Genomic DNA, 22,200 nt, shown 5'->3' with positions numbered 1-22,200 from the left:
TCAGTAGCCGGTCATATGTACACCCCGGAGCATTGAAGCTCACCAACCACCTCTGGAGCATGATGTATGTCGTGGCCTCCTGAGCCATAGCTGCAGCCTGCTCACGCTTGATGGCCGGACTGGGGAGACTACAAGGATATCATTAACCAGCCTGTCACCCAGCCGGCAGTAGATAGATCTCAGGATATCTCATCTTACGCAAAAAAGCAGCAAACCTGCAGTAAAAATATGGACCAAGAGGCCCGCAGGATTTCCTAGGTCATTCTCCTTGCTAGGCAAAATAAAAAAACTGAAGCTGCTAGCAGCAGGAGGGTTGATAGCAAGGGGCCTGTCTGCCCACCCCGGGGCAGGATTAAAGTTCTGTGTAACAATTTTGCCTAGTTTCTCCTAATGGCAGGATATACAACCCATGTAGTTACAGAGAGGAGCTGTGTCGGTCGGTGAATATAAGAAATCCAGATGGCACACATGCAAGTGGATATGCAGTAGCGACACAGGATGAAATTTTGGAAGCTAGGCCATTACCAAAACATTATTCAGCACAAGTAGCAGAACTTGTAGCACTGACAAGAGTATGCATGCTATCAGAAGGAAAATCCATAGCCATATACACTGACAGTCAATATGCCTTTTCAACAGTACATGTTTTTGCACAACAATGGAAAACAAGGGGATGGTCACCTCCAGCGGTAACCCAATTTCACACACGGACTTAATTCTAGAATTCCTAGATGCAATACAGTTACCAAAAGAGCTTGTACTCTGCAAATGTCAAGCACACACAAAATATACAGACCCCATCTCCATTTCAAAAGGGAAATAAAAAGGCCAAAATAGCGGCACAAGAAACACAAATAAGGACAGAAAGAGAAATCCGTAGAGATAGATCATACAGTCCTTAGTGATATGCAGCAGAATGCACCCCAAAAAGAACCTAAATATTGGAAAACAAAAGGTTGCACAATAGATAAACATTTACATGTCACCTGATTGAAAATCGGTATTGTCAAAATCCCTATTTAGGTATGCAGCAGTATTGACACATGGGGTAACTCATGTGTTAAACAGGGGGATGACAGATGTTTATTTAACCACTTCAATACAGGGCACTTAAACACCTTCCTGCCCAGACCAATTTTGAGCTTTCAGCGCTGTCGCACTTTGAATGACAATTGCGCGGTCATGCTACATTGTACCCAAATGAAATTTTTATCATTTTTTTCCCACAAATAGAGCTTTCTTTTGGTGGTATTTGATCACCTCTGCGGTTTTTATTTTTTGCGCTACAAATAAAAAAATACCGAAAATTTTGAAAAAAAAAATGTTTTTTTTTTGTTTCAGTTTCAAAACTTTGTAAATAAGTACGTTTTCTCCTTCACTGATGGGCACTGATGGGGCTACACTGATGGGCACTGATGGGGCTACACTGATGGGCACTGATGGGGCTACACTGATGGGCACTGATGGGGCTACACTGATGGGCACTGATGGGGCTACACTGATAAGGTGGCACTGATGGGCACCAATGAAGCGGCACTGATAGGCGGCACGGATGGGCGACACGGACGGACACTGATAGGTGGCACAAATTGGCACTGATAGCTGGCAAGGATAGGTGGCACAAATTGGCACTGATAGCTGGCAAGGATAGGCGGCACAGGTGGGCACTCACAGGCGGCACAGGTGGGCACTCACAGGCGGCACAGGTGGGCACTCACAGGCGGCACAGGTGGGCACTCACAGGCGGCACAGGTGGGCACTCACAGGCGGCACAGGTGGGCACTCACAGGCGGCACAGGTGGGCACTCACAGGCGGCACAGGTGGGCACTCACAGGCGGCACAGGTGTTATAGTAATGGATGCCAATCAGTGCCAAACAATAATGCATGCCAATCAGTGATGCCCATTGTGGCCACTGATTGGCACCCATTGTGCTGACTGGCACCCTGGTGGTCTAGGGAGGATTATGGATTTTTATTACCTTTTCCCTGGTGGTCTAGTGGTGTCCCTGGTGGTCCAGTGTGGGCATCCTCGGGGGGGCTGTGCTGATAATCGATCAGCACAGACCCCCCCTGTCAGAGGAGCAGCCGATCGGCTCTCCTCTACTCGCGTCTGACAGACGCGAGTGAGGGAAAGCCGATCACCGGCTCTTCCCATTTACACTGATCAGCCGTGATTGGACACGGCTGATCACATGGTAAAGAGTCTCCGTCGGAGACTCTTTACCGAGATCGTAGTTGCCGGGTGTCAGACTGACACCCCGCAACAACGATCGCCGCGATGTGCGCCCCCGGGGGCGCGCAGCGGCTCATAATCCTAATCACGTCATATGACGTCCGGTTAGGATTATGAAACCACTTTGCCGTCGTCAATTTGTAATAGGGTGGGCGGCAAGTGGTTAAAAAAGGTATGTACAGCCTATGGCTTCACTACAAAAAAAAAAAAAAAAACAAACATACCTTTTTGCTCTATGCAATGCATTATATGTTCAAGATACAATGCTAAGGGAGGCATAGGACCACGGAAAGGGAAGTTCCCCACACAGCAATATCCATTCCAACACAGTTGCATGGATTTTATTGAATTAAACAAATGTGAAAGGAAGAAATATTGTTTGGTCATCAGACACCCTGACCAAATGGGTGGAGATATTCCCGACAGGAAGCGCAGATGCACAGACAGTGATAATGGACCCCATTTTGTAAATAAAACTACAACATTTGACAGAAGTGATGAGAATTAAAGTGAAATACCATTGTGCCTATCACCCCCAATCAGCCGGATTGGTAGAAAGACATAATGGCATTCTAAAAAGCAAACCGAGAAAAGCTATGGAAGAAACGGGTAAAAATTGGATGTACTGCCTACTAGTAGCTGTGACCAGTATGCATATCACACCCACAAAAGAAGCTTTAAGCCTATTTTAAATGATACATGGAAGGCCATAAAAAAAAAATAAAAAAAATAAAAGATACCCTTACAATGAAAGGAAACACCTACTGAGTAGCCTGAGCACACACTAGCAGAATACATGTCTAGGTTGTGAAGACAAAGATGTACTAATGATTTTGGTTCTGACCTAGAAGGTCCAATTCAAGAAGAGATGCATATGGGAGATTGGGTCTTAACAAAAAGTTATAAGAAAAGGCAGTGGTACTCCCCAAGGTGAGATGGTCTTTTCAAAGTCCTCTTAACTACCCCTACTGCAATAAGGATTGCAGAGAGGTCTACCTGGATTCACCAGTCCCATTACAAAAAGGTTTTACAGGCAGAATAGGGCCAGTAGGCTACAAGAGGTCCAGAAAATCCGGCTACAAAAGGAGGTCTCACACAAGGTGGACTTGTCTTAAACGGGTGAAGTCTCCCTCCCCATCCAACACCCCTACCCCCACTGGAACTCTGTAGCTGGTTAGGATGAAAGGGACAGTATTTATCCTTGGGTTACTGGCGACTCTTGGAGATGCATCCATAAGAGGGGTTATAAGTTATGAAGAACAGAGGAACCTTTGGATTGGGAAAGAACAGGAAAAGCATTGAATCTAACCTTTATAGAGGGAATAACTAGCACTATACTGGTAGCCTTCTGTCAGATTGCAGGGATACAACTGGGGCTAGAGGACTTCTATTGGCAGATAAATACATTTGCTGGCTCTGGAATAGGACAGGATGTCAAGCATGGAATCAGGCCCCGTGGACCACAGTGTATTAAGATTGGGGGTATAATCTACCAGGGCCTAAAAAGAGTAGAATAAAAGGAAAGACTAAAATTACAGAAGCGGCCAACTCTTCCTGCACACATTGTAAGAACTGTAACCAATTATCGATAACATTAAAGGAACCGAGGAAGGAAGATCAGCGGATGTATTCTATGGGAGCATGGGTGTCAGGAACTGACCCCTCAGGCAAATTTTTCCTTGAGGTATTACCACCTAATAAAACCAGACAACAGGAAAAAGGTAGACATGGAAGGGAAAGAAGAAGGCCATACTAAAATAGAAGTTCTGAGTAAAACTATAAGATTAGTAAATCTAACAATAGAAGATGCAATAGCTTTGGAGACTGGTTACCAAGAGGGAAAAAAAAAAAAAAAAAAAAAAAAAGTAACTGTTTAGTTTGTGCCTAAGCCAGACCACATTTAGCAACGGTCCCTTTTCCTCTAGATTGCAATACAGATCCAGAAGGTTTAAAATGTATGTTGTGATTGTATAATAAGAGCTATAAACCTGAAACAAAAAATTCTACCTGTCACACATTGAGTTTGTTGTTTCCCCCAGTACAGAGACCTCAGATACCTCCAGCAGTTACCGCGTATTTAGGCAACTTTACTTGTTTTGCACCCCCAAGGAACCATAGCGGGGTGGATCTTGGGTCACTACCCGATGACTACTGTGTGGAGGATTAACACAGACAATGGTGACTGGGTTGAACAAGACATTCAGAGAGCTGACGTCTGGTGGATGTGTGCGGATAAGAAACTTCGAGCTAGGCTACCGGCCAATGCCCAAGGCAATTGCACTATGGTCCAGCTGGCTATGCCCCGGAGGATCCTGTCAGAACACATGTGGAGTAAGAGTCACCAACAGTATCGGAGGGACACCTCTCCCATGGGGTCACTTGACTCTCAGATTTACATAGATAAGGTTGAGATTCCTCGCGGGGTGGCAGATGAGTTTAAGGCCAGGAATCAGGTGACAGCTGAGTTTGAGTCTCTTCTCTGGTGGGTGACTATAAACAAAAATCTTGACTGGATTAACTATATATACACTATAACCAACAAATATATACTATAACCAACAATGATTTGTAAACTATACTAGGGATGCTGTGAAGGGCCTAGCAGAACAGTTGGCCCCCACATCTTTAATGTTATGGCAGAACCAAATGGCTTTAGATATGGTCCTAGCTGAAAGAGGGGTATGCAAAACATTTGGTAGCATGTGTTACACCTTTATCTAATAATACAGCTCCTGGAGGGACCGTGACTAGAGTCTAGGACTGACTGCTCTAGCGAATGAATTAGCGGAAAACTCAGGTATTAATGATCCATTCACAAACTGGCTTGAAGGATGGTTCGGTAAATGGACTGGACTTACCACATCATGTTTGATCTCAATCGCTGTGGCTTTGGCCGTTTTGGTCACTTGCGGATGCTGCTGCATTCCCTGTATTCGAGGACTTTCACAAAAACTGATTGAAACTGCAGTTTCAAGAACAATGTATCAAAGCCTTCCTACCTCTGAGGAGATCTATGTGGACATCAAAGCTCAACTTAATGACATACAGTCTGAAAGTGTATAACAAAAGGGACTATCATCAAAATGTGTTGAGATAAAGTCACAGAAAGAGGAGGGAATGTTCGAAATGTTTTAAATGTTTATTGTGTGACTATTAGAAAAACAATAACCCAGAGACTGATTTTTAAAATGACTTCTGAGAACGTTTTGGAATTAACTTGCTGTATCGTTTTGCTTTAACTCCCTAGTAAGTTGTAGGATGATTATGCTCAACTATATATGGTAGCATAAGATTGTACAGGAAACCCTGATTAGCCAAAATAAAGTACCAACTTGTACCAGGCAGCTGTGTTTCCTCAGCCAATAGAAGCATAGAGGCTGTATTATTGTAGGTATTAGGAGGGGGGGGGTATGCATTCCTTTGTGTGAGTCTTACTGCATCTTTTGGCTTGTAAGCTTCACCCTTTTGTGTCACACATCAAAAATAAATTGTCTGCTTCTCAATACACCTGGAGTTTGACTGATCACAAGAGAAGAAGAATCCTAACAGAAAGAGAAAAGATTTCCTCTACAAATACGGAAAGGTTTCTTCAAAGTAAGAGCTGTGAAAATGTGGAATAGACTCCCTCCAGAGGTGGTTCTGGCCAGCTCAGTAGATTGCTTTAAGAAAAAGGTCTGGATTATTTTCTAAATGTACACAATATAACTGGGTACTAACATTTATAGGTAAAGTTGATCCAAGGAAAATCAGATTGCCTCTCGGGGATCAGGAAGGAATTGTTTTTGCCTGCTGTAGAAAATTGGATAATGCTTTGCTGGGGTTTTTCGCATTCCTCTGGATCAACTGTGGGTATAGGATTGGGTATTTGCAATTGTATATTATTTTTATGGTTGAACTAGATGGACTTTGGCAAATGCAGGGCGTTTTTGTGTGGTGCAATTTTAAAAAGTCTCAGGGACTTTGTTTCCAGCATTTCTGCAGGTAGGGCAGGCCAATGAAATTAATGGACTGCCCTACACACAGCCATATAGATGCAAATGAATGAATGAAATACTTGTATAGCGCACAATGCGAACTGAATCGCCTCTAGGCGCTGCTAGATGTGAACCAAGGGCTTGTTCACAGTAGGGCTGCAACTAACGATTATTTTCATAATCGATTAGTTGCCCGATTATTGTTTTGATTAATCGGTTAATAACCTATAAAAAAATAAAAAAATAAATAAAAAAAGTGTGGTGTATAATTTTGTTAATATGTCAAGTTTAAAATAAAAAAAAAAAAAAAAATAAGCCAATTTATTCTTAAATATCTCTATGCAGTAGAAAATATAAATAACCAACTATATGGTTAGGGACCAAAATATCTAATCCACTCTGAGAATAACAGACAGAAGAGAGAGATCTCTATATACATACACACACACACACACACACACACTGTATATAGCAGTGATGGCGAACCTTGGCACCCCAGATGTTTTGGAACTACATTTCCCATGATGCTCTAGCACTATGCAGTGTAGTGGAGCATCATGGGAAATGTAGTTCCAAAACATCTGGGGTGCCAAGGTTCGCCATCACTGGTATATACTATTAGAGGAGAGATATACTGTATATACTATTAGAAGCAATATACTGTATATGCTATTAGAGGAGAGATATAATGTATATACTATTAGAGGGGATATACAGAATAAACTATTAGAGGAGATATAGTGTATATACTATTAGAGGAGAGATATACTTTTAAAGGGTCAATCTAGCAAATATCAGACTCATTAACTTGAACCCCATTTTGTTACTGGCCGATTAATCGATTATGAAAATAGTAATCGATTAGTTGTTTCAGCCCTAGTTCACAGTAGGCCATTGCTATTTTTACTACCCCCAACTAGAGTTGCACCGATACTAAGATCTGTACGAGTATATCGGTACTCGTGCAAATGCGCCGATACCTGAAACCGATACCTTCAGGTCCGCCGCCTCCTTAAACAATGACGTTTTAGCTGTCAGTGGGGATTTTCATTCCTTGCAGTAGACCCACCCCGGCTGCACCCCCTCCCATGGCGGCTCGGTTTTTTTGTGTCCTCCTGCGATGTGCTTCTCCTCCTCGGGCTACTCTGCATGGTGACCGATCTGCCTGCCTGGTGAGTAGTGTGTCCTGCACTGAGCCAGGCTTTGCTGCTGCAGAACTTCTTGGAGGGGGAGGGCAGGTCTGCTGGGTGTTGTAGTGCAGTGATTGAGAACCCAAATAACCCCCTTCCCTCCACCCTAACCACCACAAAGTTAATAAAATAAATTATTCGGTATCGGCGAGTACTTGAGGAAAAGTATTGCTACTCGGTCTTAAAAAACTGGAATCGGTACCCTACCCCCAACTGCTCCCCTTTAGCTGCAGAGGCAGCATCTGGGGGTGTACAGTGCAGCTGGAAGTATACTCCCAGGTGAATGGGGCTGTACTGCAACCACCCCACAACTGTGTGCATTGCATGTAATTGCGGTGTAGCGGCGCTGCATCTACAGGTGGTGAGGAGGCAACATATTGCCTCTACCACCTGTCAAATGCCTCTGAAAAGCAATTGAGCGTGGATTGCTTTTTAGAGGAGCGGCAGTCCTTGCTGTTATTATAAACAAGCCCTAAAAAAAAAAAAAAGCAGTTCTGATGGTACAGGAATAGGGGGTCAGGATTAAAAAGGTAACATACAAGCACACATATACAGCCTTTAAAAAGTTACAGTACAGTCCCTTCCCTCACACAGCCAGGTACTGCACTGTAGGGGGAGGCAGAGAGCACAGCACACACTTGTCTTCCTTTTACCTTCACTTTCCTGAGTGTATTCTGGCCGAGCTCACAATGCCAATGTATATTTGGGGTTGGGCTGGGGTTTGGGAGCTCAATCTCATCTTTTCTACCAGGATGCCTCGGCACCTGGTTGAGAAATGCTGAACTATATAAATACAATATGCACTTCCTAAACCTTCCTACAGATATATATTATTTTATAGATTTTTTTTTTTTATAGGAATGTCTGGGTCAACAGTGGAAACAGTCCATCTCTTCTCAAACTCCCCTTCCATGGGGTACAATGCATAAAAATTATCAGACAGAGCATAACAGAGTATTTGAGTGGCAAAAATAGGAATGCAATCTATACACTGGGAGGAGAACATCTGGGGGAATCTAGGATGGAAAAGGACCTGGGGGTCCTAGTAGATGATAGGCTCAGCAATGTCATGCAATGCTAAGCTGCTGCTAACAAAGCAAACAGAATATTGGCATGCATTAAAAAGGGGATCAACTCCAGGAGATAAAATAATTCTCCCGCTCTACAAGACTCTGGTCCAGCCACACCTGGAATATGCTGCCCAGTTCTGGGCACCAGTCCTCAGGAAAGATGTACTGGAAATGGAGCAAGTACAAAGAAGGGCAACAAAGCTGATAATAGGTTTGGAGGATATTAGTTATGAGGAAAGGTTGCGAACACTGAACTTGCTCTCTCTGGAGAAGAGACGCTTGAGAGGGGATATGATTTCAATATACAAATACCATACTGGTGACCCCACAATAGGGATAAAACTTTTTTGAAAAGGGGAGTTTAACAAGATTTGTGGTCACTCATTAAAATTAGAAGAAAAGAGGTTTAACCTTAAACTACGTGGAGGGTTGTTTACTGTAAGAGCGGCAAGGATGTGGAATTCCCTTTCATAGATGGTGGTCTCAGCGGGGGGCATTGATAGTTTCAAGAAACTATTAGATAAGCATCTGAATGACCACAACATACAGGGATATACAATATAATACTGACATATAATCACACACATTGGTTGAACTTGTGTCTTTTTTCAACCTCCTAGATTACAATAACGAGCAGGGCCCTCTGATTCCCCCGTATTGAATTGTATTGTAATTGTACTGTCTGCCCTAATGTTGTAAAGCGATGCGTAAACTGTCGGCGCTATATAAATCTAATAATAATAATAATAATAATAATAATAATAATAATATTATTATTATTATTAATAACCTCACCTACTATGCAACTATATAACCACTTTTAGTTAGGCAAATCATTGTATAAGGCCCACTCCACTTGATCAAGTATAGGGAAAGGCTTTCTAGGAATTGCCTTCTTTTTTCATGCTTAAAGTGGTTGTATACCCACTTTTTTAACTTTTACCTACAGGAAAGCCTATAATAAGGCTTACCTGTAGGTAAAAAAAATATCTCCTAAACCTGTACGGTTTAGGAGATATTCCCCTCGGTATGCGCCGCTGACTGCAGCGGCGCATGCGCACAAGGGGGTTCTCTCCGTGAAAATCCGGCAGCGCTCGTCCGGCCGGATTTAAATCTCCCGCGCGCATGCGCGGGAGTGACGATATCGCGGCTCCGGCCACTCACAGCGCCGGAGCCGCGATACCCGGAAGAGACGCCGAGGGAGCATGTCGGCTCCCTCGGCGTGGATCGGGCGAGATGTCGGGGCCTCGTTCTAAGGTAAGTATTTCATAATGAGCTAGTATGCGGTGCATACTAGCTCATTATGCCTTTTGCTTTGCAGGTTTTAAAAAAAAAAAAAAAAAAAAAAAAAAAAAAAAAAATTGCGGGTTTACTACCGCTTTAAATGTGGGATCCCAGCCAGCATGTGGCAAGAAGCTAAAGTAGTACCTTAAATTCTGGTGGTAAAAAACTCTGCACAATCTCTGCTAAAACGTCCCCTTCACATTCTACAAATGGAAGTGAACTAGTTCAGGCTTTAAAGAGGAAGTAAACCCTGATGAGTTTACTTCCTCTTTCATTCCCTGCAAAGGCAAAGCATAATGGACTACTATGCGATGCATAGTAGTTAATTATGTGTCACTTACCTGGCACAGGAGCCAGCGATGTCACCGCTGTCCCTTATAGTCCGGCGCATCCATCTTCTCGGTGATGGCGCATGCAAATATCTCCAAAACCATGTAGGTTTAGGAGATATTTCTTGGACCTACAGGTAAGCCTTAATCTAGGCTTACCTGTAGGTCAAAGTGTGTTGTAAAGGTTTACAACCATTTTAAAACCACTTTGACCTACAGGTAAGCCTAGATTAAGGCTTACCTGTAGGTCCAAGAAATATCTCCCAAACCTATACGATTTAGGAGATATTTGCCCGAAGATGGGCACCGCTGTCTACGGCGCATGCGCCGTGGACAGCGGCGCGCAGGCACACTGAGCGTGGCATCCTCGATGACGAAGATGCCACGCGTCTCGGCTCCCGTGCGCATGCGCGGGAGTGACGTCATTGCTGCTTCGCCGAATGACAGCGGCGGAGCTGCAAGACCCCACCGAGAAGATCGATGCGCCGGACTACAGGGGACAGCGGTGACTTAGCTGGCTCCTGTGTCAGGTAAGTGACACATAATGGGCTACTATGCGATGCATAGTAGTCCATTATGCTTTGCAGGGAATGAAAGAGGAAGTAAACTCATCAAGATTTACTTCCTCTTTAATGTATGAAGGGATTGGAGAGGCAGAAGAGCATTTACAGGTTTTGGTATCCACAAATTCCAGAAGTGGCAATAGCTTTTGGAATAGATCAGACGTAGCGGCAGAGAATTCTGCTTTAGTGAGACAGGAAACATTTAGACCCCTTTCACACTGGGGCAGTGTGTTGGCAGGTCGGTGAAAAAACACCCCACTCTATTGAAATGAATGGAAAGCTCTTCAAAAGCACCTGCAAAGCTCTTCAAAAGTGTGCAGTTTAGGAGCACCTCAGTGTGAAAAAGGCCTTAGGGTGCTACAATAGTGTTAATGTAAGATCTTGCCTCAGAACAAGGGAACAGATATCAACCTGAGAGGTATTTGGAGCTTCCTCAGGGTCTGAAGCAGAACCTCTATTCACTGTCCTATGTGCTCCCTAGTACCTGTAATCCACCAAGTGAGGAGCTTCCCCTACAAATTACACACAAAATGGATACAAGGGACCAGCATGCCTGGTAAGAAGGAATTGCAATAAACGCAGGAGCCAAGTTTGAGTGTCTCAGATATCAGGCAACAGGTGAGGCGGCAAAGCAGCTTGTATCATCGAGAAGACATGGAATCACACGTGTGGCCCCTGTGCAGATAATTCTTCCCTAGATATGACAGATTGGACCATTGACCCTGAAGAAGTTAGAGAAGACACTGAGGATTGTACAGCCAGTGGCATCAGGTCCCTTTGAGAGTAAACTACAAGACCTTATAGCACTTTGAGGAGCATAAGCTGGCAGGGCTACCAGGACTATCCATCCTAAGTATACAAGTGAGGGACAGCCCACAAAGAGTACTCACAAAATGATGTTGGTACAAGAAGGTTTCATGCTATCTGTAAGGCTGTAGGAAGGCTAGGTGAATGTCCAGAGCAGGGTTTCTAAACTGGGGTTCCACAAGATGTCCCCAGGGGTTCTGCCACAATCTAAATGTCAATTACAGGCAGCTGAAGGATAGATTGCATCCCCCACCTAGCCAAAACACGTAGAACAGCGCATAGAGGCAGCTCTGATCAGACCTCATGTGACAATCCATGGGATGAAGGAGAGGATGTCACAGCCAGCAACAGCATGACACATGTATTATATTTTTTAAAGGGTAAGTAAAAGATTTCTAAAAAAAAAAAAAAAAAAAAAACCCACATATGTCATACTTATCTACTCTGTACAGTTGGTTTTGCACAGAGTGGCTACAATCCTCATCTGGGGTCCCTCAGCAGTGCTCCTGGCGCCTCCTCCTTTTCCCAAGTGCCCCATTAGAGAGCCACTCTCCCTCGTGGCACTTGTGCTCCTGTCCTGCTGTCTGCGTCCATTGACACAGACAGCAGGACTTGGCCCTGCCCCCCGCACCATTGGAATTGATTGACAGCAACGGAAGCCAATGGCTGCGCTGCTATCAATCTATTCCCGTAATCATCCCCTGACACTGGCTGAAGCTGGTGTGCTCGTCCCCGTCACTGGAATGATAGTGTTCAGGTAAGAAAAAAAGGTGGCCCTGGAACACAGGAGTTTTTTCTGACTGAGGCTTTACAACCCCTTTAAGGCTAGTTCTAAAAAGAATTGTTAGAGCATAACACCACTTTTGTTGAGGAAAATAAAAAAAATGGGACATACTAAAAGGAATGACAGAATGGAAAAAAAATTCAATTTGTGACAGACTCTTTTGACATATAAATGTTTTTTTTTTTTTTTAAAGACCTACTTTTAGATATCAGTGGCCATGTTTAATATTGAGATTAGATGGGATTATTATTGTTGTTTTTTATGGCAAAACAAAATTAAATGACAGAGTGGAATGCCCATAGAGTATAATGGGAAGCAAGATGTGACCTGGAGTCAGAACCATTGGTCATATCAGATCAATTTTTAGCAGACATACTCTCGATGTCCAAATTCGACATTAAGCAGGATTGTTATTGTTTTCTATGGAATGCCCATAGAGTATAATGGGAAGTAAAATATAATCTCATTTGCAGGCAAATCTGAGAGACATAGCAATTTCAACTTTGCCACAGCTTGTCCTCAAGTAGAGTAGAAGATTGTAAGATTGGGATTACAGCTGTTTTCTATGGAATGACAGATAAATAATAGAAAGGAATGCCCATAGAGTATCATGGGGAGCAAGATGTGACCTGGAGTCAAAACCATTGGTCATATCAGATCAATCTTTAGCAGACATACTCTCTATGTTCAGCAGTGATGTCCAAATTCGAAATTAAACGGGATTATTATTGTTTTATATGGAATGACATACATATGACAGAATGGAATGCCCATAGAATATAATGGGAAGTAAAATATAAACTAATTTGCAGGCAAATCTGAGTGACATAGCAATTTATCCTTTACCACAGCTGTTCCTCAAGTAGAGTAGCAGATTGTAAGATTGAGATGATTTGGGATTACAGCTGTTTTCTATGCAATGACAAACATATGACAGAATGGAATGCCCATAGAGTATAATGGGAAGGAAGATGTGACCCGGAGTCAAAACCATTGGTCATATCAGATCATTCTTTAGCAGACATACTCTATATGTTTAAGGATGTCCAAATTACACATTATGTGGGATTATTATTGTTTTCTATGAAATGACAAACATATGACAGAGTGGAATGCCCATAAAGTATAATGGGAAGCAAGATGTGACCTGGAGTCAAAACCTTTGGACATATCAGATCATTCTTTAGCAGACATACTCTGTCCAGTGGTGATGTCCAAAATTCACATTAAGTGGAATTATTATTCTTTTTTTCTATGAAATGACAAACATATGACAGAATGGAATGTCCATAGAGTATAATGGGCAGTAGAGGTCGACCGATATATCGGCCGATATTTGCCGTTTTTTAAATAATCGGCATCGGCCGATTGTGTTAATAAAAAGCCGATTCTACAGAGGGACTTTGAAATGACTTCTGTAAGAAGTCAGTGTGAGTTGCCTGAGTCGTCATAGCAACCCTTTCCTCCTCTCTGGGCAGACTGCCAAGAAAAGAACTAAATGATACAATGTTTACACTTCTGAATGAATGAAGTCATCTCTGTGTAGAAGTTCTCAGTTTAACCATTTAAAGACTAAATCTTTTCTGACACTTGTTGCTTACAAGTAAAAATCCTGCATTTTCTGCCAGAAAATCACTTAGACCCCCCAAAAATTATATATATTTTTTTAGCAGAGATCCTAGGGAATAAAATAGCGGATGTTGCAATATTTTATGTCACACAGCATTTGCACAGAGGTCTTTCAAATGCATTTTTTTGGGGAAAAAAATACACTATTTAAAAAATAAAATTAAAATAAAAACAGTAAAGTTAGCCCATTTTTTTTTTTTTTGTCCAAAAGTTTTGACTACCTGTTTTTATTTAATATATAGGTTTTTTTTTTTTTTAATCTAGATCATACATACAAGTAAACTGATTGGAGGTTTGTTTTGTTTAATAAATGTTTAAAGCGGGAGTCCGCCGGGACTCCGCGTTTTTTTTTTTTTTTTTTTTTTTTTTTTTTTTTTAAAAGCCAGCAGCTACAAATACTGCAGCTGCTGACTTTTAAAATAGTGACACTTACCTGTCCAGCGCACCCGCGATGTCGGCACCCGAAGCCGATCTCTAGATCGACACTCGAGTGCTGCCGCCGCCATCTTGGGTATGGGAATCAGGAAGTGGAGCCTTTCGGCTTAATTTCCCGGTTCCCTACTGCGCATGCGCGAGCCGCGCTGCGCAATGAGGACGGTCCCCGCTGCCTCTGGGATCTGTGTGTTTCCCAGCAGGCAGCGGGGCACTTGCGGAAAGGGGCGTAATGTACGCCCCTTTCCGCAGAGAGCTAGCCCGGAAGTGGGTGCAGTTACCTGGATTATCCAGGTAACTGCACCCCCCTCCCCCTGAAAGGTGCCAATTGTGGCGCCGGAGGGGGGGAGGGTTCCGATGAGCGGAAGGTCCATTTTAGGGTGGACCTCCGCTTTAAGTGTAAGAAATTTTCTGTATCACTTATGAAGGCTGCTTTCACACTGGAGCGGGCAGACGTTGATGGTAAAACGCAAGTTTTAGCGGCTCTTTACCATCATTTTAGCAGTGCTATTTGGCTGCTAGTGGGGCACATATAACCCAGCTAGCGGCCAAGGAAGAGGTTAAATGCGCCCATGAAGCACTGCTGCCAAATCGCATTGCATGCGCTTCGGCAGTGGTGCCCATTCATATCAATGGGCAGGAGTGGTGGAGGAGCGGTATACACCACTCCAAACGTGCTGCTTGCAGGACTTTTTTTTTTTAAGATCCTGCCAGCGCATCGCCTCAGTGTGAAAGCGCTCTGTCTTTCACACAGACTGCAGGGGAGCCATTTTGCAGGCACTTTACAGGCGCTATTTTTAGCCCAAAAGCGCCTGAAAAATTCCCCAGTGGGAAAGGTGTGTTAGATCAAGGGGGATTAAAAATAAATAAATAAGATCGGCCTAACATATCGGCCCAAAAAAAAATCGGCATCAAATATCGGCTATCGGCCGCCATGATTTCTAAATATCGGCATCGGCCAGAGAAAAACCCATATCGGTCGACCTCTAATGGGCAGTACAATATAAACTCATTTGCAGGCAAATCTAAGAGACGTATCAATTTATCCTTTACCACAGCTGTTCCTCATGTAGAGTAGCAGATTGTAAAATTGAGATTATTTGGGATTACAGCTGTTTTCTATGGAATGACAAATGATAGAAAGGAATGCCCATAGAGCAGGGATATGCAATTAGCGGACCTCCAACTACAAGTCCCATGAGGCTCTGCAAGACTCTGACAGCCACAGGCAGAAGCATGATGGGACTTGTAATTTTGCAACAGCTGAAGGTCCACTAATTACATATCCCTGCTATAGAGTATAATGCAGGGGTTGACAAATTTGCTTGGAATCTAGGAGCCAGCTAAAAAAGTTAGGAGCCGGGTCCGTGACGGCGATCTGGACCTGTCCCTGGCCTGACATGGAGACGAGTGAGGGGAAGATAGCGCCCCCAGCCCCCCACCTGTCTCCAAGTCATTGCCCATAGCTCTTAGAGGGACATTTTTAAATTGCATTTTAGTGTAAATATGAGATGTGAGGTCTCTCTGACCCCAGATCTCATATATAAAAGAGGACCTGTCATGCTTTTTTCTATTACAAGGGATTTTTACATTCCTTGTAATAGGAATAAAAGTGACACACATTTTTTTTTTTTTTTTTTAAAGAACAGTGAAAAAAATAAAAATAAAAGTTAAAATAAGAAAAAAAAATTGTTTTAAATGTGCCCTGTCTTGCCAAGCTTGCGTGCAGAAGCGAACGCATATATGAAAGCGGTGTTCAAACCACACATGTGAGGTATCGCTGCGATCGGTAGAGTAAGAGCAATAATTCTAGCCCCAGACCTCCTCTGTAACTCAAAACGTGCAACCTGAAGAATTTTTTTAAACGTCGCCTATGGAGATTTTAAAGGGTAAAAGTTTGTCGCCATTCCATGAGCGGGCGCAATTTTGAAGCATGACATGTTGGGTATCGATTTACTCGGCGTAACATTATCTTTCACAATATAAAAAAAAAAAAAAAATTGGGCTAACTTTACTGTTGTCTTTTTTTTTTTTTTTATTAAATAAAAAATTTTTCCCCAAAAAAAGTGCGCTTGTAAGTCCGCTGTGCAAATATGGTGTGACAGACAGTATTGCAACGACCACCATTTTACTCTCTAGGGTGTTAGAATAAATAATAATAAAAAAAAATATATATTATATATATATATATATATATATATATATATATATATATATATATATATATATATATATATATATATATATATATATATATATATATATTTTTTTTTTTTTGTTTAGGGGTTCTAAGTAAAGGGATGGAGAAAGACTGGCCCATTAGCATTGTTGGTTGTAATTCCAACGGCCACCACAAGAGGGCGCCAGATTCCAGAAGGAACCATAGGATCACAGAAGGCCTCAAAGCCGGGGGCTCAATTACCGGCCGCCTGCGGCGCGGCCCGACGCGATCGCGCGGGGGGGGGGGGTCCACGGAGACGGGATACCCCTAGCTATGCTGCCCCAGGCGCAAGGTCGCTGATTCTAGTCGCCAATGCAACCTGGCGACCGGGTTTTGTCGAGCCCTGGTATAATGGGAAGCAAGATGTCTCCTGGAATCAAACCCATTCAATATATCAGAAGAATCTTTAGCATAAATACTCTCTATGTTCAGTGACAATGTTTAATATTGAGATGAAGTGGGATTATTATTGTTTACTATGGATTGACAAAGGTGAATGACAGAAAGGAATGCCCATAGAGCATAATGGGAAGCAAAATATAATCTTTTTTGAAGGCAAATCTGAGAGACATATTGACTTATCTTTTCCCACAGGTGTTTCTCAAGTAGCGCAGCAGATATTAATATTGATATTATTTTGGATTACATCTCTTTTCTATGGAATGACAGATAATACAAAGGAATGCCCGCAAAGTAGAATCGAAAGCAAAATGTCACCTGGACTGGGAACCATTCGACATATCAGATCAATCTTTAGAAGACATTCTGTCCATAATGAAAGGCAATGTGTAATATTGAGTTGAAGCGTGATTATTATTGTTTTATATGGAATGACATACATATGACAGAGTGGAATGCACATAGAATATAATGGGAAGTAAAATATAAACTCATTTGCAGGCAAATCTGAGTGACATAGCAATTTATCCTTTACCACAGCTGTTCCTCAAGTAGAGAAGCAGATTGTAAGATTGGGATTATTTAGGATTACAGCTGTTTTCTATGGGATGACGGATAAATAATACAAAGGAATGCCCATAGAGTATAATGGGAAGCAAGATGTGTCCCGGAGTCAAAACCATTGGTCATATCAGATCATTCTTTAGCAGATATACTCTCTATGTTCAGTGGTGATGTCCAAATTTGACATTAAGTGGGATTTTTTTTTTTTTTTTTTATGGAATGACAAACATACGAGAGTGGAATGCCCATAGAGTACAATTGGAAGCAAGGTGGTCAGAACCATTGGTCATTTCAGATCAATCTTTAGCAAAAATACTCTCTATGTTCTGTGGTGATGTCCAAATTGAGCGACATTGAGTGGGATTATTATTGTTTTCTATGGAATGACAAGGGTGAATGACAGAATGGAATGCCCATAGAGTATAATGTGAAGCAAAATATAAAACTGATTTCAAGGCAAATCTGAGACACATAGCGATTTATCTTTTCCCACAGGTGTTCCTCAAGTAGAGAAGGATATAGTAATATTGAGATTATTTGTGATTCCAGCACAACTCTCTATGTTTAGTGGTGTTGTTCAAAATTGAGATAAAGTGGGATTATTATTGTTTTCTATGGAATGACAAAGGGGAATGCCCATAGAGTAGGGGTGCAACGAATCAAATAACTCACAGATTGGATCGTTCCTTGGATCAGAGTCACGGATCGGATCATTTTTGGGTTCAGAAAATAATAATTGAAATTGCAAAAACCTGTGAAAATTCCATCGCCATATAGTGCCCACTGTAATATCCACAATCTCCCCCACTGTAATATTGGCTGAGCACGGCTGGGTATTGCTGAGCACGGCTGGGTATTGGCAGAGAATTGGCAGGGTATTGTCAGGGCATGGCAGAGTAGGCTGTCAAAGAGCAGCGCTGTTGGCACTACAGATGCTGCCCACAGCGCTGCATCCATCCGATCTCTCCCCCTCCACTGTACAGCTCAGTACAGAGAGGGGAGAGAGGAACCGACGTCATGACATGACGCTGGTTTGTTTACAAGTGATGATGGAGCGATCACATTGTAAACGGCCTGGGTGTAGAAAGATGGCCGCCGCTTTCGTAGCTAAGCCTAAGCCTCGGCCTCTCCTAAGGCCGTGACTGCGGAGCGCTCCGTGGATCGCGGCGTGTGCCGATCCGAGCAGGGTGACCCATTCGGATTAGAGGTCGACCGATATATCGGCCGGCCGATATTTGCGTTTTTTAATTAATCGGCATCGGCCGATTGTGCTGATAAAAAGCCGATTTAGAACTACAGCGGGACTTTGAAATTACTTCTGTATAGAAGTCAGTGTAAGTTGCCTGAGTCGTCATAGAAACATCTTTCCTCCTCTCTGGGCAGGCTGCCAAGAAAAGAACAAAATGATACAATGTTTACACTTGAATGAATGAAGTCATCTCTGTGTGTAGAAATTCTCAGTTTAACCATTTAAAGACTAAATCTTTTCTGACACTTGTTGCTTACAAATAAAAAATCCTGTATTTTCTGCCAGAAAATCACTTAGACCCCCCAAAAATTATATATATATTTTTTTAGCAGAGATCCTAGGGAATAAAATAGCGGTTGTTGCAATATTTTATGTCACACGGCATTTGCACAGAGGTCTTTCAAATGCATTTTTTTGGGAAAAAAATACACTATTTAAAAAATAAAATAAAACAGTAAAGTTAGCCCGTTTTTTTTTTTTTTGTCCAAAAGTTTTGACTACCTGTTTTTATTTAATACATAGGTTTTTTTTTTTTTATCTAAATCATACATACAAGTAAACTGATTGGAGGTTTGTTTTGTTTAATAAATGTTTAAATGTAAGAAATTTTCTGTATCACTTATGAAGGCTGCTTTCACACTGGAGCGGGCAGGCGTTGATGGTAAAACGCAAGTTTTAGCGGCTCTTTACCATCATTTTAGCGGTGCTATTTGGCTGCTAGTGGGGCACATATAACCCAGCTAGCGGCCAAGGAAGAGGTTAAATGCGCCCATGAAGCACTGCTGCCAAATCGCATTGCATGCGCTTCGGCAGTGGTGCCCATTCATATCAATGGGCAGGAGTGGTGGAGGAGCGGTATACACCACTCCAAACGTGCTGCTTGCAGGATTTTTTTAAGATCCTGCCAGCGCATCGCCTCAGTGTGAAAGTGCTCTGTCTTTCACACAGACTGCAGGGGAGCCATTTTGCAGGCACTTTACAGGCGCTATTTTTAGCCCAAAAGCGCCTGAAAAACGCCCCAGTGGGAAAGGTGTTTTAGATCAAGGGGGATTAAAAAAAAAAATAATATATAAAAAAGGAAAAAAATAAAGAAATAAAATAAAATCGGCCTAACATATCGGCCCAAAAAAAAAAAAAAAAAAAAAAAAAAAAAAAAACAAATCGGCATTATATATCGGCTATCGGCCACCACGATTTCTAAATATCGGCATCGGCCAGAGAAAAACCCATATCGGTCGACCTCTAATTCGGATCACGGATCGTTGACGATTAGGGATGAGCTTGTTGTTTAGAGTCGAACGCATAGAGAGTATGTCTGCTAAAGACTGATCTGATATGACCAATGGTTTTGACTCCAGGTCACATCTTGCTCCCCATGATATTCTACGGGCATTCCTTTCTATTATTTATCTGTCATTCCATAGAAACCAATAATAATCCCACTTAATCAGAATTTTGGACATAGAGAGTATGTTTGCTAAAGACTGATCTGATATGACCAATGGTTTTGACTCCAGGACACATCTTGCTTCCCATTATACTCTATGGGCATTCCACTCTGTCATATGCATGTCATTCCATATAAACCAAAATTAATCCCACTTAATGTGAATTTTGGACATCACCACTGGACATAGAGAGTATGTTTGCTAAAGAATGATCTGATATGACCATGGTTTTGACTCCAGGACACATCTTGCTTCCCATTATACTCTATGGGCATTCCTTTCTATTATTTATCTGTCATTCCATAGAAAACAGCTGTAATCCCAAATAATCTCAATTTTACAATCTAATACTCTACTTGAGGAACAGCTGTGGTAAAGAATAAATTGCTATGTCACTCAGATTTGCCTGCAAATTAGTTTATATTTTACTTCCCATTATACTTTATGGACATTCCCTTCTGTCATGTTTGTCATTCCATAGAAAACAAATAATAATCCCACCTAATCTCAAAATTAAACATGGCCACTGATATTTAAAAGTAGGTTAGCAAAAAATACATTTGGTATGTCTAAAGACTAATTGATTTTTCTTTTCTATTATTCTCTATGGGCATTCCACTTTGTTCCATTATTCTCTATGGGCATTCCATCTCCCTGTTAAAGTCTATGGGCATTCCATTCTGTCATTCCTTTTAGTATGTCCCATAAAAAATTCCTTCTGGGTGATCTATGTACATTGCAGGGATTACAACATCCTTTGTTGCAGATTCCTACCTTTTGCTACTCTAAAGTGGAGTCTGTGCGTTTGTTTCTGCACAAGTGGGACAAATGGGAGTGGTTTCATAATTATCCCACCGCCTACAATTAGCTGTCCGCTTTGACAGCTCCCTGGCAGGATAGCTCAGGCAGGTTCAGACTTGTGTACGAACGTGGCTAAGCTCATCCTTGCTGAGGATGGATAGCCTGGCAAGCACTGCTTGCAGCAAATTCATTGTTTCTAACAGGTGCATGAATCTGTTGTCCACGCTGAAACATATATAAAAAAAAAAGGTAAGCTAGAATTCATAAACGCACGTTATAAATCCCCTGGATATGCAACAAGTGATCCCCTTATTTCTACAGAGCTAAAAGCCACAGGAAGTCCTCCACAGAAAAGGCTGAACGATACAAGAGAAAACCTGACTGGTACACGTGCTTTACTAATCCCGTGTCACATAAATCAAACGGATTGTAAAGCAATAAATTCCGCTCTTACTCTCCCGCAGACGGTTCTTGAAGTTGGGATCATTCCTCCGTTTCCTGTCGAAGTAAATGCAGTAACCCAAAAACAAGGCCCCGCAAACGCCTGCCGCAATGGCGCTAGTCTTTCCCACGACCACCATCTTGCTCTTTTTCCTCTCAGAAGCGTCCGAAAAAGAAAGAGGACAAAGAAAATTCACTGCATGCAACCCGCACTCTCCTTCAGCACCCGCGAGGTTGAAAAACAAAAAAAAAAAAACCTCACAATTAATACGTCACTTCCCGTCGACCTTTAGCACGTTTTTTCCAAGGGGATCTAGCTGCAGAGTGGAGCTACACCGATGACAGGAAGCATGGGGCCTCCACTCCACTTTTTTTTTTTAACTGAACTTTATTGTTAATCACTGCAGCTTGAGCTCCACTGCCCACAACTCCACAATTTTTATTTTAACCACTCAAGGACCAGCCTAATTTTGAGATTTTGTTTTTTACATGTTTAAAACTGTTTTTTTATATAGAAAATTACTTAGAACCCCTAAACATCATATTTTTTTTAACACCGAACACCCTAGAGAATAAAATGGCAGTCATTGCAATACTTTTTTTCACACCGTATTTGCACAGCGGTCTTACAAGCTCACTTTTTTTTGAAAAAAAAAACTTTTTTGAATAAAAAAAATAAGATATTATCCCAATTTTTTTATATTGTAAAAGATAATGTTACGTCGAGTAAATTCATACCCAACATGTCATGCTTTAAAACTGCGCCCGCTTGTGGACTGG

The 22,200-nt window shown here is 42.1% G+C and overlaps 1 protein-coding gene across 1 annotated transcript in view; it reads right to left on the bottom strand.

The window, feature by feature from the left end:
* Nucleotides 1–21,683, bottom strand: part of TOMM20 (translocase of outer mitochondrial membrane 20) — a 162,953-nt gene extending 141,270 nt beyond the window's left edge. The window contains exon 1 of the mRNA XM_077486554.1: nucleotides 21,434–21,683. Within this exon, the coding sequence (XP_077342680.1) occupies nucleotides 21,434–21,560 (127 nt within the window). The 5' untranslated portion in view covers nucleotides 21,561–21,683. The remainder of the gene's footprint in view (nucleotides 1–21,433) is intronic.
* Nucleotides 21,684–22,200: the final 517 nt, after the last annotated feature.

This window comes from Lithobates pipiens, unplaced genomic scaffold (genome assembly GCF_037356315.1).
Source record: "Lithobates pipiens isolate NorthernLeopardFrog02 unplaced genomic scaffold, aLitPip1_a1.2 Scaffold_18, whole genome shotgun sequence".
Lineage (NCBI taxonomy): Eukaryota > Metazoa > Chordata > Amphibia > Anura > Ranidae > Lithobates > Lithobates pipiens.
Note: the sequence above shows the minus strand (reverse complement) of the source record. Positions and strands in the feature narration are given on the sequence as shown.